The sequence below is a fragment of the Carettochelys insculpta genome, chromosome 5 (assembly GCF_033958435.1).
Source record: "Carettochelys insculpta isolate YL-2023 chromosome 5, ASM3395843v1, whole genome shotgun sequence".
Taxonomy (NCBI): Eukaryota; Metazoa; Chordata; order Testudines; family Carettochelyidae; genus Carettochelys; species Carettochelys insculpta.
The window spans coordinates 87,173,997-87,200,973 of record NC_134141.1 but is presented as its reverse complement, the minus strand read 5'-3'; the positions used below and the strand labels follow the sequence as shown (position 1 = coordinate 87,200,973).

The 26,977-nt window shown below is 41.9% G+C and overlaps 1 protein-coding gene across 3 annotated transcripts in view; it reads left to right on the top strand.

The window, feature by feature from the left end:
* Nucleotides 1-26,977, top strand: part of AP3B1 (adaptor related protein complex 3 subunit beta 1) — a 238,513-nt gene that overhangs the window by 60,992 nt on the left and 150,544 nt on the right. For all 3 annotated transcript variants that reach the window (XM_074995451.1, XM_074995450.1, XM_074995452.1), the window contains exon 7: nt 4,910-5,092. In XM_074995451.1, the coding sequence (XP_074851552.1) occupies nt 4,910-5,092 (183 nt within the window). The remainder of the gene's footprint in view (nt 1-4,909; nt 5,093-26,977) is intronic.

The window sequence follows — 26,977 nt, the reverse complement described above, 5'->3', positions numbered from 1 at the left end:
GGAATATCATTTGGGCTGTATGATTAGGGCAGGTGGGATGGCTATTAATTTTAAGAGAAAGGAATCTTGGCAGGCACAGGCCAACTTGCAACATATTATCAATCAAACCTTGATGCATTTCTTGTGATGACCCAGCACTCTCAGGTTTTTGCAGCGTTAATTAGAATTCATGACAAAATAGATGCAAGGAAACATTTTGTACCCTTCATAATTTTATAGAAAATTTATTGTTATTAGAGGAACCATTTGCTTAGTGTGATTTTTTTCATTACCAGCTTGTCAACTGGCATAGATAATCTGGAGAAAATATGAACTCCATAGATTGGGTGTCACTTTTGTTGATGGTTCATGTAGTTTACCTTGGAGCGCAGCTAATGGCTGAAGTTCATAGCAACAGCACAGAAAAACGTGGCAACCAGTGAAAGACAAATGAACCATGGTTATTGCTTTAATATAAAAAATACATAAATGGAAAGATGCATTTGAATTTGATGAGCTCATTGCTAGTTTCGTTGGAGTGATTTATTTTTTTCCTTATATACAAAAGCTGCTATTGACACAGTGATATGGAAATTAACTGACTGATTTTTGGAAACCAATTTTTTTGGTTTTAAATTCTGAGTGGATCATTTTGATTTAATTCTAAATGTTTTTATGGAATATTGATGCTTTAATAAACTAAGATTATCAGCTATGCCTCTTATATTTAGATATATGGTAGGGTCATATGGTAGGGCAAATGGGTAGAACTATACAGAATGATCCTTTTATTAGGGAATGTATAGAAAACTCATTTGTATGTATATATATCCAGATAAGTTTTCTATACATTCTATACATACATATATATTTTTCTTTTGCAACCTCTAAATTTGGAATGTTTTTCTAAATCATCATTTTCTAAATGCAGCTACTGGGTCACATGCAGTCACCAGGGGCTTTTCTTACTACTACAGCCTGTTGGGCAGTGATGTGGGGAGACATAAAGCAGCAGTTGGGTCCTACTGCCTTCTGGAGAGACAAAAGCTGCAGGAGAAGATAATGTCTGAGAATTCTTAACCTTCCCAGGGTGGTAGGGTTGGGCTTCAGACCTGTGTTGGCAGGTGGTTGCCAGGCTCTGGTCCCAAGTTTGCCTCACATCACCCCGGGCTGCCTCCAAAAGCATCTCCCCACCCAGGACTTAATTTGTGACTAGGCTTGCCAGGGATGAGCAATAATGTTTTGGTGAGTGATATTTGTGTATTTATTAGTATCACTTTTCACAGCAGACTGAATAGCCAACAAGTTTTTTAAAAAAGCAACCAAAAAAAGCAAATGAAATCAAAGGAAGAGACAAGAATATGCAAAGAACTTTATTTGTATTTCTATTTTAAGTCCAGTAAAAAATAGTGATAACTGTAAATTATTTTTAATAGTGAGCTGGCAAAGAAAAATCCCACATAATTAAATTATGATTTGGACATGTATTTATACATATGTATGTGGATTTTTTGTAAAGATAATTAAGCATTCTAGGAAAAATGTCAGAGTGGACGCAGCAAGAACTGGTGGCTGCACTCTGAGGCTACCAGAAAACCTATTGTGAGAAACTCTGGACTAAGTCCTCCTTTTGTGTCTCTTGTATTAAAGTCTTGCTTTTGAAAAATGAAGAGAATTTAAAGAAATCAAGTTAATTTAATATTAAGAAGTAACGTTCTCATACAGTAAGTGCTGTGCTACCAACTCAAATAGCTGTAAATGTGATGAAAATATCTGCTGACCTCAGCATATTTTTGCATTTGATGGTAGGCAATGAAGTTCTTACAGTGCTTAATTCCCCTGCCCCAACACCCCCTCCCCCAAAAAACCCCCCCAAAAACGGTACAGTAAACTTTTGAGATACGCACAGTCAAGTTGCATGTGTCTTGGGTTAACACAACTGCCACCCCTGACAGGAGCAGGAATCCCCTGCTGTCAGGAGCGGCACCCATGGGTCAGGCTGCCATCCCTGACAGGAGTGGGGAAACCGCTCCTGTCATGGGCAGCAGCCTGACTCTTGCCGCCCCTGACAGGAGTCGTTTTCTGCTCCTGACAGGGGAGGCAGCCGCTCCTGTCAAGGGCAGCAGCCACGAGTCAGGCCTCCATCCCTTAGAGACAGCTGCTTGCAGCTCCAGTTCACCCAGCTGGGAGAAATGGCACCACAGGCAGCTGTCAGCATGCCAGGCTCCCCAGTTGGGGAGCCTGGTGAGCACACAGCTGCTTGTGGCCTGGTTTCTCAGAAACAGCGCTGCAAACAGCTGTGTGCTCCTCATCTGGGAAAAGCTAGGGACTGCATGGCTGCCCCCACCCCGACACTTTCCCCAGCTGCCTGCTCCTGCAACCACTCCTCAATTTATGCAAAATTTGATTTTTGTGGAGGTCTCCCAGAATGTAAATCATGGGATTACTGTATTCTGTTTCATTCGTATCACAAACATGATGACAGAGTATAGTTGCACAGATGTGTGACTGACCATAGGTGCCAGCTTCCCCTCTAGCTTGAGGGTGTTTATCATCTGCCTCCGTCTCCTCTCTGCCTCTTCCAGTGCATCCTAGTAGTTTTAATACCAATGTTAACGCAAGTTTATTTACTAGCACGAACCTCCAGATAAACAGAAATATGTTTAATTACGTGAATAATTACCTAGTCTATTACATTTATTCAAGAGTAAAGCTTATCAACTTTTTCAGTTGATGCAATAGAAAATTGTTGTAAATATAACTTATATTTATTTATTTCTTACAAGTAGCCAATTCTTTGCTCTCTGGAATGGATTGTGTGTCCAGTAAGTACTAATGCTTTGGCAGGGTTTGGGACAATAAATGCAACTTCACGTTTAGACTTATTGGTAATTCATAAAATTCCCACAGGACCTGAAACTTGTTTAACATAATAGCAAGACTATATTCTGAGATGTTTTCTTTCAGTTGTAATGTTGGTTGCATACTAATAAACCAAATGTAGAAGAAGAAAAATATAACATACGAGTATCATTGTATTTAATATTTCTCAAGAAGTGACATTTCACTAAACTATATTTCTATTTAATTGCTTACTTTAAGTCATTGGGGAAATTTTAGAAGTTGAAATGCAGATTCCCAGAGCTCAGAGAGAATTACATGAATTTGCTGCCAGAACGCTGGATTGCATGCATGCTAACTGCATACATATCAGTTGCTTCATGCAGAAGTTTTATAGTGTTAGATGCTTTACTTGACATGTTTCTTGACACAGAACAAATCTTAATAAAAACAATCAGGAAACAAAGCACAGTAATTCTCAACACATCAATAAGTGGTTATGGTGTGTGTAACTGATTTATTGGAGGCAACTTAAATGTACACGACGTGGTCTTTCCAATTAGGGTTTTTTTTTTTTTGTTTGTTTGTTTGAATTATTAATGGTGATTATGCCAATCACTTTTTGTTTTTCTGTAGCAAAGCAGTAGTCTAGAGGTGTTCAGCCTAAAGTCACCTACAGGTTGAACCTCTCTAGTCCAGCACTCTTGTCTGGCAATAGCTGTGGTCTGGCATGATTTTAGTTAGCTGGATGTCCACTTATAATGCATTTGGCTAGGTTTCCCGTGGTTCCATAAAATTTATTTACGGCCACCAGTCCTGGCTCTCACTGCTGTGAGCTGTTGTTTATCTCTAATTTACCCCAAAATGTTTTCTAAGAACCCAGTAAGCAGCGGAAGTGTTAGGTAATGCTACTGGACAGTATTGGCCTCCCATAGTTAGGCAGATTCCCTGATCAACACATGACAAGGAAATTTTATCTTATGTTCGCATCTTGAAAATAAAAATATTTATGTTCCAAAAATGTTCTGACTTTTCTGGTGGCATAAATTTTTGCAATGTTGAACTTTTTTTTTTTTTTTGGTGGGGAGGGGAATAACTTGTAGAAAAGTGTCTCCATCATGTGAGGAAATAGGTGAAAATGTCTAACATTCAAAAGGTATAATATTTGCTCTTTAGAAGTAATTTTGTGAATGCTGGGGATAGGTAGCATCCATCAGTAATTGTTTAGCAGTCAAGAAAGGATGTTGGTCAACATTTGGGGTGATATCTCTGACATACTCTTGCTCCACTTGGCTCCCATAAGACTGTACTTGCGAGGCACTATTTTATGCTCGTACTTAATGTTAACTTGCACATATTGTGAATGAAGTCTTGCATAAGATAAATTTGTTGTGAAAGCAACCTCTCCCTTCCCAATAACTGAAGAAACTACTACAGTAAAACCCTGGTTATCTGACCCCCAGTTATCCAACACTCCATTTTATCTGACACTGCCTGAGACCTGCTGGATAAGTGGGGTTTGGATAATATCCTCCAGCACTGCACAGCTGGCAGTCCCGCTGTGGCCAGCAGCAGCTCCTTGCCCAGGCCAGCAGAGTTTCCACACCCAGGGAGCTCCACATCTTGGGGCTGGTCGGCGTGGGCTGCCCATCCAGGGAACTGGCTTCACAGTGGCGGCATCCTGCAGCCTGCCCCAGGGAGCTGGCCTTTTCAGAAGGTGCCCAGGCAGCCCTCCATTATGGCCTCTCCCTCCGTGACCTCCCACCACACCCTCAATTATCCGACCATCAGTTAGTTCCAATTATGTTGGGTAAACTGGGTTTTCCTGTGCTTCTGTTTGCACTACATCTTCTGTGGTAGGGGGTGAGAATAAACATGATTTATAATGTGTTTGCTTTGAAAAAAGGGGATATTTTGGTAAATATACCAAGTAATGCAGTTGTTCAAAATCAGATTCCACCTGTGTGAATAGAAGAGAATATGTTTTAATCATTGAGAATTGCCAGTATTGTTTCTAAGTACTCACTTATGGATCATCCAGCCATAGAATGAGTTACTGACTCTTCCTTCTTACAATTTTATTTTCTAGCTGGTGGCTGGGAGTGTGGTGATGGCATTTGAGGAAGTGTGCCCGGATAGAATAGATCTGATTCACAAGAATTATCGAAAGCTGTGCAACTTGTTGGTTGATGTGGAAGAGTGGGGGCAAGTTGTTATTATCCACATGCTAACTCGATATGCACGTACCCAGTTTGAGAGTCCTTGGAAGGAGGTAAGTGGTTTTTGTTTTTTTTTTCTTGTTCTCCACTACCTGACAATAGAAATACTTCAGGTTGTTTTGCCAATCATGAAAGTGCATTTTTTTCATCTTATTGAAGTGGATACTAGTTATATAACAGACTTATTTTTTTAAAGTTTTTTAAAATCATCAGAGTTCGCTTTTTGTGGTAGCTATGAAGAATTTTCTTTCCAGCCTGTAACCACTTGCTTTCTTTCTATACTCAGAGTGTTACTGAAGGGGTGCATTGGTGGGTACTCCCAATGATGCAGCATTCACCTAACAGCTGTGGGATTCTGATTGTAGCAGCTCTGCTCGATGTGGAACGATGACATTAGGGTTTAGAACCCCCCCCTTCCCCCAAAAAAAAATCTGTTATGAATTTCATTGTTTAGCTTCATTGCCAGTCATAACCTTCATTATTTAAGAGTTCTTCGTCTGTGTTGTGTGTTCATTGTATGAATTCATTAAATTATAGAATTTTAAGATTTCACCGTATGCATTTTATAAATTTCAGTTAATTTTGTGTTCTTTTACAATGTTAGTTTTGAGATTGGCAGAGTACAGTTAAGTACTCCGTCAGGCTGCATCTACACTGAGATAAAATCAATTTTATTAAAATTGATTTCTTAAGGCTGGGTTTCATCCGTTCGATTTTGAGCATCTTCACCTTCCCATATGCTCCCCACAAAATCGACTTACTGCTGCCACACACAAGTAGCTTAAATCGAGTGCTGCAGCAGTGTATTGTGGGAACCTGTCCCACAGTTCCCTGGGCCCCATTGCATTCTGGTCCCTCAGGTAGATGTGGGTACATGACAACATCTTCCCACATTTCATTCCCCTTTTTCCCATGCCATGTTAAGTATGTTTAAGTAGACACGGGTGTTACACTGAAACAGCGTGCCTAGGATTTATTTTGGTCTTGGATATTGATTAATACCTCCTGGAAAAGATGATTCTAAGTAGACAAGGGTGCAGCACTGAAACTTGCATGGATCATCAGTAATGGGCCAGGGTGTCTAGAAGATGGTACACTGTTGACAGCCACAAATTGTGACCGCCCACGGAGGCCCTTTCAGGACTTGATTCTGGATTTAGGCCACCTGCAAAAGAAGACCCTTATGCTTAAGTAGCCATGGTTATTACACTGAAACTCAAATTAATCTTCAGTAGTGGCCCAGGGTCACTAAAAGATGGTACACTGTTAGCAGCCATGAAAATTGTGACCACCCATGGAAGGCCTTGAGGACATTGAATCTGGATATAGGCCTCCTACCAAGAAGCAGACCCTTATGTTTAAGTAGACACAGTTGCTACACTGAAACTCGAATGATTCATCAGCCTAAAAGACCCCAGACTACAGCCAGGTTTGCACATGGAAAAGAAGACCCTTAGGACAAGAATATTCCCTGCTGCAAGCCTTACTTCAACAGCTGTGGTAATTTTATAGCTAATACATTGCATTTATTGAGTCATGTGTGGCTCAGGGTGGCTACAAGAGCCCTTGCTACAGTCAGCCCCTGAAATAGTGACCCTCACTGCACGCAATCTACTTGTCGCCTGGTGCAGCATGTCCTTTTATTGGTTCGGGGTCAAGCCGTGTGATGCGGCTGGGCATGGAAGTGTTTCAGACTGTGTGGCATCTCTGGGGGAGGGAAGGGAGAGAGATGTGGGGGTCAGGACAACCTGTAAACGGTTGGAAAGAAGTATCTCATAATACCAGACAAGCGCGACTCCCACCCACAGCCTAGCTGACACATGGTACATGGGGCCAGTGGCTGGCGCTAGGCAGCGCAGAACAAAAGGCAGCTAGTAGGTGTATATACGGAAGTGTGGACCCCACAGCTGCACTGCTAGCAAAGAAAAAGGGAGAAGATTTTTCACCCCCTCATAACCCTACAGCTACAGGCTTGCAGGTGCTGAATTATAATGGTCCTGTTGCTTAATTCCTCCACACTTGAGAGCAGTGGAGAGATGTAAGAGGCCAGAGTAGAGAGCTGTGGTGCATTGTGGGGCACATACAAGACATCTGTGGAGGCTAATGAATTTGATTTAAAGACATGTTGTATCCTCACTACCCTTCATTCGGGATTTAAAATTTGAATTGAATGCTACACCCATTGGATTACTGTGATTTTAGGATTTCGATATTGCATTGCTTTTAGTGGTCCATAAATCGAGCAAATGGAATTTACAGTGAGGACAGGCAGTGGGAAAAATTGGGCTAACTGACTTAAAATCGATTATTTTATCCCGTAGTGTAGATGCAGCCTCAGTTACTTCAATCTTCTACGTTTTCACTGTGAAAGTACCAAATAGAGTTAAAACAGTACTTTTATAATGATAAAATAGATGAGTACCCAACAAAAATATTTATTTAAAGCCAATATTATAATATGAAATTAACTCAAATTTATAAATAAGTAGAGGTGTTTATACAGGGTGGGTCTTTGCCAACAAAAGCTTATGCTCCCCAAAAAAAATGTTAGTCTGTAAGGTGCCACAGGACTTCTTGTTATATTTTCTGCTGTATTTATACCAGAGGTCTACTGATATATCTAAATACATACATGCAGGCACCTTTAGATATTTCAATCATAAAAATTAATTTGGCTGCCAGTTCTTTTAAACTTACGCTTTTTAATTGGACAAAATAAGGAGAGAGATGAGACCATCATCCTGATTGTCACACATGACGCGTAGCTGGGATTCGATCCTTTTGCAGGTATTGCAAAATAAAATGCTGTTGCATTTAACACACTTTTCCAGCTAGTTCAGATAGGTTTCATTTTATGTGTCTGTGTAGTCAGAATATGACACACAAAAAAGGTATAGCAAGAGCCACTGTAGGTTCTTTGGAGCAGGGACTTATCCTTTTGCTCTGTGTTTTTTAGCACCAGGCACAATGGGTTCTAATCCCTGACTGGGGCTTTAGGTGCTAAGATGATACACATAATAAAAAATTTTTCAGCACATTAGTGTTATGGTATATTGTAAACTTTACCTGCCATTTTAATTGCTTAAACCTACACTAGTTCCAGAAGAAGGGAATTGCATATAAAAAATGTAACAATTTGAATGTGAAGTAAATGTGCAAAAACATGAACATAAAGCATAGCCTGACCTTCATCCCTTACCAGGTTGTTCATTGTAACTGTCTAGGTTTTTGTACCTTATGGGCCGTGTCTACACTAGCCCCAAACTTCGAAATTGCCATGCAAATGGCCATTTCGAAGCTTACTAATGAAGCGCTGAAATACATATTCAGCGCTTTATTTGCATGCGGGTGGCCGCGGCACTTCGAAATTGACGCGCCTCGCTGCCGTGCCGCTCGTCCCGACGGGGCTCCTTTTTGAAAGGACCCTGCCTACTTCGAAGTCCCCTTATTCCCATCTGCTCATGGGAATAAGGGGACTTCGAAGTAGCTGGGGTCCTTTCAAAAAGGAGCCCCGACGGGACGAGCCGCGCAGCGGCAAGGCACGTCAATTTCGAAGTGCTGCGGCCGCCCGCATGCTAATGAAGCGCTGAATATGTATTTCAGCGCTTCATTAGTAAACTTCGAAATGGCCATTTGCATGGCCATTTCGAAGTTTGGGGCTAGTGTAGACATGGCCATGGTGTGAGAGAGCTGTTATTCAGAAATCTTCTGATCTACTGCAGAGCTGCTAACAGTACTATTTAGTTAATATCTTTAGAAAAACAATTTTCCATATATGTAGCAGGCTGATGGGTCTGCCTGCAAGTGCTTTGCTGGTAGGGAGAAGAGGTAAGGATTAGGAGATATTTGAAGTAAGCTAGCATGCCACAGTTGACTCTCTTCCCTCATGAGCAACCTGCAGAGCCCCATGCCCAAGAGCAGTTAGAATTGGCATGTAGCTGTCTGCCTTTCCCGTTGTCTGGTTAGGAGTGTTAAGGTAAACTGGTAAGCTTTATCCTAAACAGGTTGGATCAGACTCTGTCCACCATGGACCGGGGGTTGCTCTAGCCCCACAGGGCCACTGCAGGCAGGGGTGCTTCAGCTGGGCCCTAGCATCCCCATCTACAGCAGCCCTGATGGAGGGCTGCCCCCCCTGCTGTGGACAGGGGATGCCCCAGCCAAGCTGAAATGCCCACTCCCATGCACTGTGTCAGGACTGGGGCTGCTTTGGCCTGGCTGGAGCACACCCGCCTCACAGTACACCCAAGGCTGCCATGGACAGAGGCTTCTTTGGTCAAACCAGACAGCCCCTGCCTGCACCATGGAGAGGAGCTGGTCTGCGTGTGCTGGAGCACCCCCCAGCCGTGGCAGCACTGTGGACAGGGAGGCTCCAGCCAGGCCAGAGCAGCCCCAGCCCCTGCCATTTTGGGGGTTGGTGGGGTGGGGGAAAGAGCTAGAGCAGCCCTGTCCATCCCATTTAATCAGTTAATCGTTTAATCATCCCTAGCTGTCTTCCCAACCAATTTAATAGGTTAACCGGTTAAATCTAGTGTCTAATGGGTTAACCAGTTACATGGGATTTGACATCCCTATGTCCAGTAAGGATAAAAGGACAGAAGGGCAGCAGTCAACAAACAGCAAAGCAAGAGCAGCCAAGGTGGAAGCTTAGAGACTGTATTCAGAAGCCAACATAGAAGTTTAAAGGGCTGTAAAATGGGACAAGCAAAACTTTGTGGAAAACCTTGCACAATAAATGGAAGAAGCTGCAGGACAGAGAAACTTGCAAGAGCGGTACGACCTCACACAAGCTAGATGGGTCACATCATCCAGTGGATCAGCCAGTACAGGATAAGGAGGCGTGTGTGCTAATGAACCCAAGTGAGCAGCTCAGTGGATGGAAGGAACACTTAGAAGAACTACTGAACTGCTCTGCCCACATGGAACCTCTGGCGTTACCTCCTGCAAATATACCTTTGCAAATTAACAGCAACAGGCCTACAAAATAAGAAATCAGAAAAGCCATTGTCCGTCGGAAAAGTGGAAAAGCAGAAAAACACCTGGTCCAGACAACATCCCCGCAGAAACAGTCAAGGCGAGTAGTGAGACATCAGTCAAGATGATGTACAGTAAGGTCTCGGAGTATGCGACCCCACTGTTACTTGTCTGACCCCATTCCTATTGTAAACCCTGGAGTGTGCTTTCCAGTTGTGCTTAACTTGCTCCCCTGGTCCTTGCTCAACTCCATAGGCTCTGCGCGGCCTGGGCTCAGCCCCTGCCAGCTCCACTCACCACCTGCACATAGCTCCTGCTCACCCTGCACCCCTGCCTCAGGCTCCACCTCACCACCCCTCAGGCGTGACTCCGACTCAACCTCCCTGGTCCCAGTTCAACACTCCCTGCTGCTCACCGCCCACGTGCGGCTCTGGCTCACCTGCCACCCCCACCCCTGGCTCACCACCCCTCATGCCTGGCTCTGGTTTACTCTCTACCCCCTGCCCTGGTTTAAACCCCCCATGCGTGGCTCCAATTCAAACTCCTCACATGCGGCCCTGTTTCCATACTCCTGCCCGGGTTTAAATTCCCCGCGCTTGGCTCTGGTTCAACCCCAGTAGCCCCAGTTCAACACCCCACTCCTAGTTCAACTCCCCTGCTGGCTCCCCACCCAAGCCAGGCTCTGGATCCACCTCAACCCCCCACCACAGCCTGGCTCACCGTCTGCGTGTGGCTCTGGCTCACAACCCCTCACGCGTGGCTCCAGTTCACCCTCCACTCCCCGCCCCAGTTTAAACCCTGCACATGTGGCTCCAGTTCAGACTTCTTGTGCATGGCCCTGTTTCCATCCTCCCGCCCCGGTGTAAACTCTCACACGTGGCTCCAATTCGAACCCCACTCCCACCCCCTGCTCACTCCCCTGCTGTCTCACCAGCCACACCTGGCTCTGGCTCTGGTTCAACCTCCCGCCATGTGCTGGCTCACTACCCAGCACACAGCTTCAGCTTAACTCCACCCCTCTCTCCCCTGCAGCCCTAACCCATCCCAGCCTTATCCCCACCCACCCACATCCCATGGCCCCAACCTGCTGTCAGGCTTAGCCCTCCCTAACTGCCCCCCCGCCCAACTCCAGGACTTACCTTTCCGCTGCTTCTCTGTCTGCAGAACATGTGTTCTGCTGGGGAAAAAGCCAGACCCCAACTTGCGTGAAATCTAGGTTACCCGAGGGTGCATGGAACGGAACCCTCGCGTACTCTGAGACCTTACTGTATTATCTATTTGGGAAAATCTGGGACACCTGAGGAGATCCCATAAGCCTGGAAACATTGTTACTTTATCAAGCTTCCAAAGAGAGGCAACCTGAAGGAATGCAAGAACTGGAGGGGCTTCATGTTACTGTCTATTCCAGGAAACCTGTTCAGTAGGATTCTCTTGGAGAGAATGAAGACAGAAATTGATAGACAGCTCAGGGCAGAACAGGCCAGCCTCCAAAGTGAGAGCTCTTGTACTGCCCAGACAGCAACTCTGAGTGATCATAGAACAGTCACTTGAGTGGAACTCCCTCTGTACATAACCTTCATAGACTTTGGGGAAAACCTTCAAAGGCATTGATAGAGACACTGTGTGGAAACTGCTACAACACTGTGGCATCCCATCCAGAATTATTAACCTGATCTGTTCAGCATATGAACCCTTGACATGCCAAGTTGTTCACAATCGTGTCTTGACATCATCCTTCAGCATACTGTCAGGAGTGCAACAAGGTTCCCTACAGTCACCTGTCCTGTTATTGATCACAGTGGACTGGCTTATGAGTAGGACAGCAGTTGCCTGTCAATGGGGCATTCAGTGGACACTTTTCAAACAGCTAGAGGACATTGATTTTGCTGATGAGGTTGCCCTCCTTTCACACTGACATGAAAGCATTTAATAAAAGGTTGCAATGCTGGAGAAAACTGCCTCAGTGACTGCACCGAGCATTAACAAGGGAAAGACCAAGGCAATGAGGATCAGCTAGTCTAAAAACATCATCACCACACTTCGAGGGGATGATGTAGAAGATGTGGTGCATTTCTCCTACTTGGAGAGTATTATAGGCAGAAATGGAGGAACAGGTAAGGATATCAATGCAAGGATAGGGAAAGCAACAATTGCATTAAAGACACTTTGTGCCATATGGAGTTCACAATAATACCTGTGAAGATGAAACTGCAGCTCTTCAACACAAATGTGAAGAGTGTGCTCTTGTATGGATGGGAGACGTGGTATACTAAGAATTCTTCAAATCACAAGCTGCAGACATTCGTAAACAGATGCCTGATGTACATCCTTCACATCAAATGGAACAGAGCAGGACAAGAACCACTTGACATTCGATCCACAGAAGAAAGTGGGGATGGCGAGGCCACACACTCATAAAACCGTCATCCAGCTTAGTCTGCCAAGCTCTCACATGGAACCTGCAAGGAAAACGCAAAAGAGGATAACCTTGGACAATGTGGAGAAGATCTGAGAATGAAGGACAGCAACTGGGGTACTACTGGAGTCAGCTAGAAGTTTTCTCTTGACAAAGTGAAGTGGAGAATACTTGTAGATGACCTGTGATCCACTTGGAGTACAAGGGTATAAGTCAAGTCACGTCCAGTAAGGATGACGGCTTAAATGAGAAGGTGGGATAGATGGCCCCTTTTCTTATGGATTATGATTTCTCTTCTTCTGGTGCTGTGATGAGTGCTGCCTCCCTTTGTGAGAGCCTAATTGCTTTAAAAGTCAAGTCTAGAGTGAAAGTATTTCTTTAAATTTAGAAAAATACATCGTGTTTACTCTCTCCACCCTTTCAGCATTGAAAAGCTTGTGTACCAGTGAGAGCAACAGTTTAATGATACCATAAGAGAGGGAACTCCTAAACCTGGTGGTGGTGGTGGTAGTGTGCACCACTTCTACTACTACTAAGGCTAAGTTATACTAGGGAAATAAGTTGAGATGCTGTTCTAGCTATGACATATGCGTAGCTAGAATCGATGTATCAGAATTGACTTATTCCCTAGTGTAGTCTGAGCCTCTTTATTCTTGCATCAACATCCCTTGCTCCATGCAAGTAGTGTAGAGTACAGGGGTTGATGGCTGAGCCCAGAGAGGTTGATCATTGCTGCATCTTGAGAAGGTGCACAAAATCAAACTCCAGAAGATCAACTGCAGCACGTCTATCTTCTGGTAAGTATAGACAAGCCCTAAGTGAAGGAGGATGGAGAATTGGTCCATGCTTAGTATGAAATGGTGCTGACTAGACTAAGAAACATATGTCGTAAGAAGAATAGTGTGAGAGAGGCTGAACAGACATTTTTTCATCTTTTATTTGGCTGGGAACAATTGTATCGTGTTGAAAGCTTTTTTTGAGTGGTAAGGGAGTGTTGAAGGCTGTTCATGAGAAGTGGGCAGGGTGGCTTAACATGGCATCAGCCCATCTATTCTAATGTTTACAATAGAGAGAAGATGATACTATTTTAAGAGAGAGCTCAGAATTTGTATTTATGGCCATTACTAGAGCCATCATCACTGTAGAAAGAGTTGTAGAATGCAGTAAAAACTTCTGAGACTAGAGTCATAAGGTTCTGTCGAGACCCTTAAGAGGCTCTGTAGTGTTAGATGGCTTTTTCATTCCTTTGCTTTTGAGATTTTTGTCAAGTATGTTGTGGGAAGCAGCCTTAACTGATAAATAATATAGTGTTTGTGTAATGAAGATTGAATCAGAAAATGAAAAAATGTTTTGAAGACATCTTTTATGCTCTACATAGGTCACACCATTTTCTTTCTTTGCTTTACAGTTCAAACTCAATATTTCCTGCTAAGATTAGCTAAGAGACTAAGAGACTATTCCTCGTGGGGAGTTGTCAGTTCCCAGGTCTTAAATTTTTTGTTTGGACATTTAAAAAAAATTCAGTGATGGTGAGATTAAAAAAAAAAATTTGTATGTTTCATTTAAACTCCTTTCCCCATATCTCAAATTACGGAAGAGGTTTCTCTCCATCTTTGCAAAAAATTGATGTCTGATTTATTCAGACAGGGCTTGATCTTGTCCCATATAGGCCTTTGGGATTTTTGCATTTCTTTCAATGGGAGTAGGTTCATACTTATCCTGTAGGTAATAAGGACCACAAAGAGACAGTATGGGACGGTTGATCTCAGAAATTGACGGTTGAACAGATGATGATGTGCATCATGGAAGTTTGTACATGACCTATTTCATACGTTTACTTTCTACTAACGCTGTAGTTCTGAATATTTAAATATACTATATTCATGGAAGTACCTATTCAGGTAAATGTCATTGCTTGAGGTTGCACATATTCAGTGTTGCAATTTTATGTCTTTCATTGACCATGTGGTTTGTTTTCTAAAACACATTTTACTGTAGGAGTTTTTACAAAGGATCCTCTTTGTATAGAGATGTAATTATTATTCTCACACTTAAAAAAACCAAACAATTTAATCAAACTTTTTTAGTTAGTCATTGTAGCTCACCTTGCAGATAACTTGCCCGAGAAGGCAACCACAATTAATTGGCTTTTATTAAAAACTTTTAGCCATTTTTAGTGATCTGAAAAGAGGGGAAACACACTTGTATGTGCTAATTTTTACTCTTAAAAATATCTGAGCAGTTGACATTTCATAGTACTTTTGATGTCCTTGATGGAGTTTGCTATATGTATCAAAGGTTATTGGAAGGGTCTTCATATTACTGTAGAAGAGGAGACCTATTGAATTCTTAACAAAGATGGCTTGCATCAAGTGCTTTAAATAGGTGTTAATTCAGGGAGAAAAAGGGAAAATAATTCCGAAAATAACTTTAAATAGGCTAAATAAAATTAACTTTTTCTTCAGTACTGTTTCAGTAGCGTTTAAGTCTGTGTGTTTCCTATACCTGGGTTCAAGAAAACTGGATTGCCACTTGATTTGAAGGAACAGGGAAATGCATTTTTTTCCTTGAAGAAGAATTCGGCTTTCAATATTTTTCAGACATACGGCACATCAATAACCCTGCCCATTTATAACATAAGAGACTAAGTCTTATCTAGACTTGACAAAATTACCATTGTCTGCCTTGATTAGCACCACTTGAGACACTCTGGTTAAAACATATTGTTCTTCAGCTCAGCATCTCCCACAGTTATGGACATCTAGGGTTGCTTTTCTCTCTCTAGCTTCTTGGAGGGAAATCAGAATTCTGGTACCTTACAAGCCCTTTCTGCTCCTGCTTGCTGTGGCAGCAGACAGTACCAGTTTGTGTGTTGCCAGTCCCTAACCTGTTTTATCTTTTTCTGCCCATAACTTTGGCAGTGGAATGCAGAGTCCTTCCTCTTAATTGTTCTTCCTCCTCCCTTTATTTTTTAATTTGATAGGGGTTCAACCTAATCTGACCCTCTGCTGCTGCATCTCCACGCCAGCTCCTGTGCTCCTATAGGGGTAGGCAGGGTAGTTGCGAAATCACCAGGTTAAATCCAAGCTGGTCTCTATTAGTGAGAAATCCTTCCCAGGCTTGGCATGTGGACAGTTATGCTCAGTCTTTATCTAAGCAACTGCAGCTACATCTACACTATGAGATAAATTTGATTTTTAATAAGTTTGATATTTTAACCTTGTTCTTATGAATTCAAATTTAAGCATCCACAAACCTTCTTGAAATTCAACCCACTGTTTTTCTGTGTCCCCACTGCCCTATGCATGTTTAACAGTGTGAGCAGTGCATTGTGGGTACCTATCCCACAGTGCCTTTGATGTGGTTGTTTCATGTTAGAGTCTCAGAATGCAAAGCACTCAGAATTCAGAGCACCCAGTAACAGAAATCAGCCCTCCCAGGTTTTCTGTGCCATGCATCTTCTGCAGACATTGGCGTAGCAGCGGGCAGCTTTGTTATCAGCCCTGTCCAGACCTGCCCAGTTCTGTCAGTAGCATGTCTGGACCTTTATATTTGCAGGCTTGGGCACTGCAGAATTCAAATTCAATCAAAAATTGAGGGGATTCCTGTGACCTTTGTGCGCACCTGGATGGAGAGCAGGGAAGACGGAAGTGGTCATACATGGAGGGTCACTGTGTAGCTTTGTGGGATACATATGGGACACTTCTGTAGGATAATAAATTTGAATTAAAGACATGGTGCTTCCACTCTAACCTTTATTTGAAATTTGAAATTGACGCTGTACTTATGGACATTTTGTTATTGGTATTAGGGCTCAGTAATTTGAGCTAATGCTATTTACAGTGAAGACAGTGACATTTTAGTATCGAGCTAACTCCTTTAACTTCGATTTTATCTTGTAGTGTAGGCGTAACCTAACTCTAACTTTGGTAGGGTTTGTGAGTCAGATAGGCACGTGGGTGTTCTCTACTCATCAGTGCAACTGCAACTGCACTGGGGAAAAAGTGGACCAGTGCAGAGTAGGAAGAGGCTCCAAAAATGAGGAGGAATATGACCACTAGACTCAGGAAGTTCCAGACAGAATAAAGAATGAGGAAGGAAGGAGAGCTTCTAATTGGGCTCCCTTTCTACCCCTCCCCCCCAGTTGACCCGAAGGGCTCTGAGAATGTGTTTCCCCTCCTTAAGGAATGGAACCCAACTGAGGAGGATTATTGGAAAGTTTTGGGCCCTAAGGATGGCAAGCCGTGAGAAGCCTCACCAAAGCTGCTGTCAAGCTTCTACTCTTCCAAAGTATGTTGAAGGTTAAAAATTCAGGAAGGCTAAAAAGAGAGAGAAAAAGCACCAAAAATCCAGGACATCAGCATTCTTTTTCTCCTTATCCTCCGTCAAAGAGGATAGCAAACTGGTCTGCTTTGGAATCCGAGCAGCAGTGGGAGATTAACATAAGGGCAGTTGCCTCAGGGTCCCCAGACGTCAGAGGCCCTAAGCCTCCATAACTCTGTTTTAATTAACTAATTTGCTTTAATGAAACAAAAGAAATGTCATATTCTTATTTTGAAATTAATTTAAGTGTAGTTTTATTGTGCATCTTGAGTAATAATAAGCATTACTAGATTTCAAAAATATTTTTGGGGAGCCCCCCTTCTGACTGTTTTTGTCCCAGGGCGCCACCTGCTCTTAACCCACTCCTGCAGAACAGGATGGGGAGAAGATAAAGCAAAAGTTCCCCCTCACTGTAGAAAAATGGAGGCCAGTCTCAAAAAGGGCTTTGAAGCATCTTTCTCCACCTCAGAGCATCTTTGGCAGCTGTTTGCTTTGTCCACCTCAGAGCATCTTTAGCCTGGTTGGGAGATCTCAGAGCTCTAAGGGCAGAGATCACAATAATTCTGGCTCCTCTTTAAAGAAACTCACCCTAGTCAACAAACATTTATGGCTGACAACGTATGCAATGAGGTTCTCAGTCTGAGCCAGAGAAAGGACGACTGAATTTCCAAGGAAAAATGGTGGAATTGAGATTCAGGAGAAAAGGTTAGAGGAATCAAACCTCCCTCTCCAGCTATCCCAATCTAAAGATCACATAGGCCTCCACCCAACACTAAAGGTAGGGGACAGAATTACCCTTTTTCTGGGGGAGTAGCTTTCAGAAACTACATACAAGTGGGCCAGAGGTATTCTGTCAGATTGTAGTCCCAAACCCATCCAGTCACCCAGTTCCAAGACCCCTGTAAAAAACAGCCTGATCCAGAAGGAAATATTGCATTTTCTGGATATGGGAGGTAATACTGTGTTCCCTCAGAAGAAAGGTTTTCTAGGTTCTCTACCACCTTTTTCATTGTGTAGAAATGTGGGGTTGTCAGCCATTCTCAATAGCAAAAGGCTTCAGAAGTGTATGAAGAAAGTTTTGAGTGGAGACTCTAGCTTCTTGTTCTGTGGGGATTTCTTGACTTTGATAGATCTAGGAGAAGCATATTTCCGTCAGAGTGTACCATCAAAGGTTTCCAATACTCATGTATGACAGGAAACTTTCAGCACTAAATACTTCTGTTTGGCCTTCTCTTGATCACCCAGGGATTTTACGAAGATATTGGTAGTGATGATAAACAGATTCAGATTGCAGGGAACTCACCTGTATGGTTTCCTGGATTGTTTTCTGCTAAGATCTCTGTTACTGTAACAGTGTGTAGGGCCATATGTTTGCCATGCACACCTTTGTCTTTTCAGCAGCAGGAAAAGTTCCCTGGTTCCATCCACCAGAATAACCCTGTGGGAGCTGAAATAGACACTTTGGAGGCAAAATTGTACCCATCGTTAGAAATATTTCAGGAAATCCAGAAATGTGTGTTCTTGCTCTAGCTGCAGGTGGTCTGCTATAGCTTTGTGCCTCAAACTATTAGAACTTTCAGTGTCATGCACAAGGATCTCTGTGTGTACAATCACACATCGTGTCTTCAGGCCTTAATATTAAAGGCTTGAGAGAATTTCTTAGAATGCATGAAAGATGAATATAAGTTCCAACACAGGTGTTCAACTCCTTATAGTGGTGATCAGCCCATGACAGTGTCCACAAAGGGATGCTTATGTGTCTGTGAGATCAATCAGTGTTCACAGCCAATGTAGTTTGGTGGGTGGGCTTACTTAGAGATTCAAACAGCCCACGGGTTTTGGAAAAAGTAGAAAAAGGCTTACAGCATAAACCACTCATAACTGAGAGTGGTCAAACTAGCTCCATGGTGGCTCCAAATCAGTCTAAAGGGGAGCCACATCATGGTCCTGTCAGACAGTATGGCTATTGTTGAATAGTTAAACATCCAAGGGGAAATAAGGAGTGCAACACATGACATAGAGGCAATAGAAATGAGGAGGTGGGTGAAACAGTTGATTCTTTCCCTCAGAGTGATCCACATCAAAGGGCATTAGAACCAAAAGGCAGCCAAGCTAGCAGATGCAGTCAATAACTCTCTGAATGATGCCTCAATTTAGAGGTTTTTGATTTTTATCATTCAAATGTCCAGTCTCCTTTCAACTGGTAAATCATGCGAATGCACAAAAGGCCAAATACTACACAAGAGCCATGGGGAAAAATGCCTTATGGGACAGTTGACTGCAAGGCCTGCTTCATGCATTTCTATCCTCTTTGCTGCTCGGAAATGTGCTCCGGGGGGGAGGAAAAAAAAAAGCGAAAATTATAACTCCTTGTTGGTCTACAAGACTTTGATTCTCAGACCTAGTAGAGTTGGAATCTCCACTCCAGAGTCCATCGAGACTCAATATCCTTGCATGGTCCACTTTTATATTTGGACCTCTGATAGCTTCATCTAACAGCCTGACAATTAGGCTATGCCTACAGTAGAGGGTTTTGTCAACAAAACTCAGGAGCATCCAGATTCCCAAGGTGTTCTGTCGACAGTAAATTGACAGAATGCAGTGCTTTTGTCGATAGTCTTCTCTCGCTCCCCACAAAGTGAGGTCTGTCAACAGAAAGCTGGTCTGCACATTCTGGGGGCCCTTTGTTGACAGACAGGGCTTCCAGGACACCAGGCAGTCCAGTCTGCTGTGCTTCTCTTGTTTTGTCGAGAGAGTGTCTGGACAGTTTGGCCGCTCTCTGTTGACAGAGTGGATTGCTCTTGTGATCTGCTTGGTGGTTTGGCCGCGATCTGTTGACAGAAGTTTTATTGGAAGATACCTTCTGGCAAAAGCTTCTGTTGACAAATTGTTGCAATCTAGAAATAGCCTTAGAGAAAAGAGCTAGAAGCTGTTTGTGTTCTCCATAGTTAAAATATTTCTTTCAATGCTGATACTCTCTTAGATAAAAGTGTATTTCCCTGTCTGATCCAGATTCTACAACTGGTGCCAAGAACCCAGTGCAAATCCTGGAATTCTGGTCCTTGTGGACTTCATTCAAGAAGGCATAGACAGAGGAGACCTTTAGCTTAGCACAATTGTGCATCAGAAGCCTGCTCTTAGTAGCATGTTAGTTACAAGATCCTCTGGTTACCTGTCAGAAAATCCACAAGTAGCCAGACTCTTTCAAACAGTGCAGCTCATCAGACTGCTGGTTAGTATATTCTTTTCAAAATGGGACCTACCACTAGTTTTGATGATTTTGACTACCCATCCCTTCAAGCTTTTGACTTCAGTGTCAGCTTTTTATGTCTCTGCTAAGACTTGTTTGTGGCTGTCAGGTGTTGGAGCTGGCAGTCTGATCTATATAGGAGCTTGACATTGCATCCCACAAGAACCAGGTGATAAACAGGATACCAGCATACTTTCTTCCTAAAGTAAACACTTCCTTCCATACATCCCAAGAAGTTGTACCTCCTTTATACAACCACAATAGCTAGTGGAAAAGATGAGGAGCACCAGCGACTGACTACACCCCTATATTTACACCATTGTAATTATCTTTGTTCAAAATGTGCCTTATTGAGAGAGTGTTTAAAAACTAATAACTTGGTCAATGATGTAATGAACTGTATGTGACAACATATGTAAAGTTATTAACATACTTGAAATTATTAACATACTTGAAATTATCTGAAATGTGATTTCTTGAGGAGTCTGAGTAAACCAGTTTCTTGGAGACAAAGGACTAATTGATGCTTCTAGTCAAGTGTCATTGAAACTGATGGGCAAGTAAAGAGGGCTGCATTTTAACAAACAGCGTGGAATCCCTTTCACCAACTGACTCCTTGTCCCTTCCTCAGGCCAGGACCATATTTGATGTAAAAGTAACCCTCAGGAAAATGCTTTTCACACTAAAAAGTAAGGGGAAAATATCCCCTAGTTACTTATCCATATCTACCACTATCTGTTTCACCAAAGACGACAAAAGAAACAGGTTTTAGACTTTGGGAGCAGATACTGGCCTGAGAATATGTTCAGTAATGGTACTGGAAACATAGTAAGGGTCTTTCACTTTTAACTAGGTTTTGTTTGTTAAATTCTAGTACTTGGAAGTGTTTTCTTTTTCTATTGTGACTATTTCTGTCTGTGCCTTATAGTTATACACAATTCAAATCTTTATAGGTAAACTCGTTTTGTTTTGTTTTGAAAAACTAATCTAGTGCTGTGAAGCATGTGGGTCACTCCATTTATGGTAGAATATTGTTATCTATTGATCTGCTTAGGCTATGTCTACACCAGATGTAGAAGTTGACCACTGATACACAGTTTTAGCTATGCCAGTTGCTTAGCTACAATCAATTTATCTGTGGTCCACTTCCGCATATGTCCACATGGCAGAAGGTTGACCTTCCTTCGACCTTCTTTATTCCTCACTTCTTTTGAGGAATACAGGGGTCAACATTGACTCCTGGGAGCTTTATTTTGCACATACACAAAATGAAACCCTGAAGATAGACCTTCAGTGGGTCGATCTTCCGCTGTAGTGTGGCGCTAACCTTATAGAGGCAGCAGGCCCAATATATGTGTATTGTCTAGAAAGATGGACCATGTAGAACACTAATTTTTGGGGAAAATCTGGAACAGAGTGGATTGGTAACCAAGAGTGGTGGAAGCCAGAGTATTACTGATGTGTGACCGACTGGCTACAATTGTATGCAGACACACAGAGTGTTCTTTGAATTCTGGAAATTTGTGAGTAGTTATAGCAGCAAAGTATTGGGAGGCACCCAGGTTTGCAGGGATGGGCTCACACTTTCCCTCGTTACTCTAGTTTGCACCCTGGAATGTCATAACACCTTAATTGTTAGAAAAGCCTTAAAAATCTGTCTGAAGATTAGAGTCCATGGCCATGTCTACGCTGACAAAAAACTTCTAAATGGCCATGCTAATGGCCATTTTGAAGAATATTAATGAGGTGCTGAAATGCATATTCAGTGCCTGATTAGCATGCCGCTGGCCGCGGCTCTTTGAAATTGCTGCTTTTCGCTCCCGTGTGGCTCGTCCAGACAGGGGTCCTTTTCAAAAGGACTCCGCCAACTTTGAAATCCCCTTATTCCTATCTGCTGATAAGGAGATTTCGAAGTTGGCAGGGTCCTTTCGAAAAGGACCCCGTCTGGATGAGCCACATGGGAGCTAAAAGCGGCAATTTCAAAGAGCTGTGGCCAGCGGCATGCTAATGAAGTGCTGAATATGCATTTCAGCACTCATTAGTATTCTTTGAAATGGCCATTAGCATGGCCACTTCAAAGCTTTTTGTCAGTGTAGACGTAGCCCATGAGAAGATTGGGTCTTTATTTACAGTAGAACTTCAGAGTTGTGAACAAATAGGTTAACTGCACACTTTGGTGATGTCTAGATTAAAGGTTTTGGCGACAAAATGGCTGTTGTGCAAGATAGAGGATAATATATGTACCCCAAACCCACTTGATAGTGGCTATACACTTTCATGATATATGTGTAAGTGATAGCATCTCTTCGCAGTTCTCAATGTGTTGGGTTCTGCCAGTTCACTTATGCGTAATGAAAAGTTGTGCCTTATTGATGCAGAGATGGAGTTGCTATTGTTTTGAAAATTCTGTTTCATGTTTTCATATATGCTGTGATCTGTTGCATGACGACCATAATAAATATATTTTGACAAACTGCTAACTTCAATGAAATTAACTTGTGTCTCTAGGTTTCCTATTATTTAACTTATGAAGCTTTGTACCTTTTATTTTAAGATTAGAAAACTATAAATATCGACAAAAATGATTTATCATTTGATTAAAAATGTAAGTGGATTGTCTGGAATGCCTATTGTACCATTCTAGGTTGGAATAGAATTGGCTTGCAATATAGCATCTTGTCTGAAAATTGCTTAAAATAAACAAAATGCTAGGTAACAAGATATTAGATGAAATATTGTTCTAGGGCACCTAAGTCTGAATACATATTGGAAGTGTCGGTATAAAAGGTAAATATTTTACATTACCCTAAAGGCTGGTCCACACTACACAGTTAGGTGAACATAAGGCAGCTTATGTTGATTTAACTACAGCCTTCCTCCCATTGATATAAGTGATCTACTACATCATCATCATCATCATTCCATCACCACAAGAGACAAAAGATTTATGTTTGTGTAGTTAAGGCAAACCAGTTTCTGTATACAGGTTGCATCCCTTACATCCTCTGTCTTGTTACTTTCACAGCAGGAGTAGTGAAATTGACCAAAACGCTGTTCCCTTGGAGAACAGGGCAGCTGGATCCTGCTCCAAGCTGTGAGCTGGGTGAGAAGCCTGACCAGGAAGTGTTGTTGTCAGTTTCGTGGGTTGGTGAGTTGTGAAATTGGCAGGTCTGGCCTAGCTCCTGGCAGAGCTCAGGAGGATGAGAAGTTGGGGACAGCCAGACCCCCATACTGCAGCGATGAGAAGCCCCAGGTGGCTTTCCCCTGCTTCTCGTGTTGAATGGGGAATAAGGGGGCAACCTCTCAGAAGCTTGTTTGGGCAGCCAGGCTTTTGGTAGTGAGCTACCAACAGAGCTGATAATCCAGGCTCTCAGATCCCCATGCTGCTGCCTCTCTTAGGTCAGTGGAGGTACTACTGGGGAGACTACTCACAATCAACCCAAGGGGAGTAGTGTGGACAGACACTTTAAGTCAGTGGCTCCCAAACTTTTCAGCATCACGCCCCCCCCCGCTTTTGATTTTTCAGAAACCCTCATGCCTCGCACCTCTTTTTGACCATGGGCCAGCCACCCCAGCTGCCTGTGAGCTGCCTGCTTGAGCCCCTCCCGTCCCCCAAAGCCAGGCACCACCAGCCCCTCATCTAACTCCATTTCCCCCCCCTACCCCAACGCACACTTGCTCAACTTGGCAGTAGGCAGCTAGCTAAATGTGGGACTTCTCTGGCTGCCAGCTTTTTATAGAGGCTGCTCCGGGTCAGCCATGTGAAATGACAGGAGCTGAGAGCTTGAAGCAGGGTCCAGCTTTTTCTTTGGGTGTGGGGAATGACTAGGTAGGGGTGCTGGGTTGCCGCGTTGCCCCCCCCCCCCCGAATTTCTTCACGCCCCCCCCAGGGAGGCATGCCTCCCCAGTTTGGGAACCCATGATTTGTCAACTATAAGTCAGGTTGGATTTGTAGTGTAGGCATATACCCTATGTGTTTGTTAAAGCCAACAATACTTGTAAGTAGTAATTTACATTGTCTGTGATTGAGACTTATCTGTACATTTAAAACCTATGTTCGCTATAACAGTTTATTGGATTACTTTTCTGCTGTGAAAAGTTATGTTAATGTAAGACTGTAAACTGATTATCAGGCTTTGGTCTGTGCCAAACCAAAACTGCTTCATAATGGCTCAGTTTTTAGAGAAAGTTGGTTACCACTGTCATTTGTTTGAGTGGAAGATTATATTTCTGGCTTTTCAGTGATTAAATTTAGGTACCTTTCTGAAATTAGTTGATATGCATGCCTTTTGTCAGTAAGTTCTCAAATGAACACCTCTTCCAACAAGGTATTCTGTGTAGTGGAAGAGATTTTTAATTTAGTTTATGTGCCTCATTATAGATCAGTATTTAAGTTGTTTATATGTAAATGTATGATTTGAGAAACAATTAAGTGTTGACAAAGTAGATTGCAGTCCTATCAATTGCAGTGCATTTTCCATAATTTTTCTAACTGACATCTTTGATGATAAATAGTGGATGCCAAGTCAAAGCCGATTATACAGTGCACTAGGAATTCATGGTGCTGTCAGGGAGAAGACCGATTGACTTTAAATTTACATATTAATGAGAAGATTTGTTAAGAGGGTGCTTGACTATAGAAAATAACAGCATATTTATAGGGCACGACATTTTACAAATAAAGCTGATGCAGGAAAATGGAAATTAAACCTTTTAGATTAATAAATTCAAGACTGCTAAAATGCACATTTGCATTTTTGTTTTCTTAAATTTAGTTTACTCCCTTGCTAACATGTTTTTTGGTCTTATTCAAGTTGGATCAACTAATCAAAGATTAATACTTCAACATTTTTCAATAATTTTTTCTTGTCCTTAAATTTAAAACTACAAAAAATATTTTTTTATATTTCTAATTGTGAGAAGACACTTATTAGAACAAGGTTTCTTTTAATTATTATACAGGTTTAATATAAAAATCCTTACATACAAACATTTGTTTTAATGCCATATATTTAACATTCTGACAGTGTAGGATCAGTAGTTGTATTTGTAAACATTGTATTGGAAAATATGCTTTGTTTATCACATGAATATTGGATGGCACTTCAGATTTCAGAATCTAAGTGTAATAGCTTAAACAGTATTCAGTAATCACTTCGGAGGATCAACTCTTTATTTGCCATGATGTTTTAAAAGTAAAATCCAAAAGGTGTTTGTTTAATTTAAGATTCTGATTGTTCTTTGATATGTGGGTGCTACTCACTGAAAGCTTTGTAAAATTAAGTAATATACTTTATTTAAACAGCTTTTTTATTTTTTCTCTGAACAATACATAGCAAATTTTACTCATATTCATATTTTACTCAAATTACAGTAAACTCTGTCTTAACTGGCATTCTGTCACCCAGAATTCTTAATAACCCTCATTTTAACCATAAGTAAATTTTAGTCTTGTTTTCCATAAGTATAGTACAATGAAAGTAAATATAAATAAATTCAGCAAGTAGAGTGTAAGTTCACAGTGTGCAATACTACTGTTGGTAAATAAAGTATTCTGCATACATTTTTGTTTGTTTCTTAGTATCTAATTTTGTTTTTCTTTAGTGTTATGCATTGGTAGGTATACCTCTCCATTATCCAGAATATTTGAGTGTCCAGCAACATTGTGCATGCCTATCCCCTAATCAGTGTGTCTGGGCAGGTAGTGAATATAAAACCTTCTTAAGTGAAATCATTCTTATTAGAGAAGGGCACATGTACAGCCACGCTTCTGCCTTGCTGTTACTCACCCCAACTCCCAAAAAAGCATTAAGAATCCCTAGGAAATTAATATGGAAAAAATCATTGTGAAGTGATTGCTATATCAGCTATACACCTGATGCAAACTCTCATAAGTGAGAACATGAAAAACTAAGCCATCTCTCAGTGCCTTGCCCTCACCAGTGTTCCCATTAATTTTTTCAGTCCATGTGCGGAATAAATGTATTGGTGTACATCAAGGTGTGTGCAAAATGTGCACAACCACTAGAAACACAAAAGCTAGCTGTGGGCACTCTGCTAATCATCTGAATGTCATTTGAATTTCTCCTGAGCAGCCTCACAAACCATAGCTCACAGGCAACACTGCCTGCCACCCACAGCAATGCCTTTCCATTTACTACAACTTCCATGCATCATGCCCTATTTCTTCCCACCTAAGGGCCAGCAGCCTTTTTAATCTCTTTTAACAGATAACCTGCACATAACTGCTTATTTACCAAAGTACTTTTTTTTTTTTTTTTGTTTCCAGCACAGCCAGTTATCGAAGCAATCATCCATAACTGCTGGCATTTGGGGAGAATAATGATGTGCTGGAGATGTGTGTACATAATGCTGAGAAGGGGGGTTGTGAAGTTCATCCAGAATAGCATAAAGAACACTGTTAATGCTTCAGTTTGAAGCCTTTTGTAATCTTTAGACTAAACTGCATAAACTTCTAAAACTCTTGAAAAATTCAAGAGTTCAAGTATATCTTGGACTTCTTCAGGTTCCTCTTTTATAAAAAAAAAAAAAAAAAAAAAAAAAAAAAAAATCCATGAGAAGTCCTCGAGCTACTCTTAAATTGTACAACCTGATACCAACCTGAGCAGGACCAGCTAGGATCAGGTAATAGTCTTATAAATGGACAAAGCTTTTCTAGACCTAGATCAGCCAGTGTTTTGGGGAAAGAGGCATCAAAATATTTGAAGCCCAAAGATACCTTCACCAAACAATATCTAGATGATCAGTTAGATTTCATGCTGGATTGCTTTTTACACCTCTGGGATTTCCCCCCCCCCCCCCCCAAGAATTACCCAGAATAAGAAATAATACCTGAGTAAATGTACCAAGAATCACATTTTACCTTGTTTGTTTGCTGTTGGGTAACCATCTCTCTAAATAGGAAAAATATTATAATCATAACAGTTATAAAACAATATTACTGCCCCTCGCAGATTC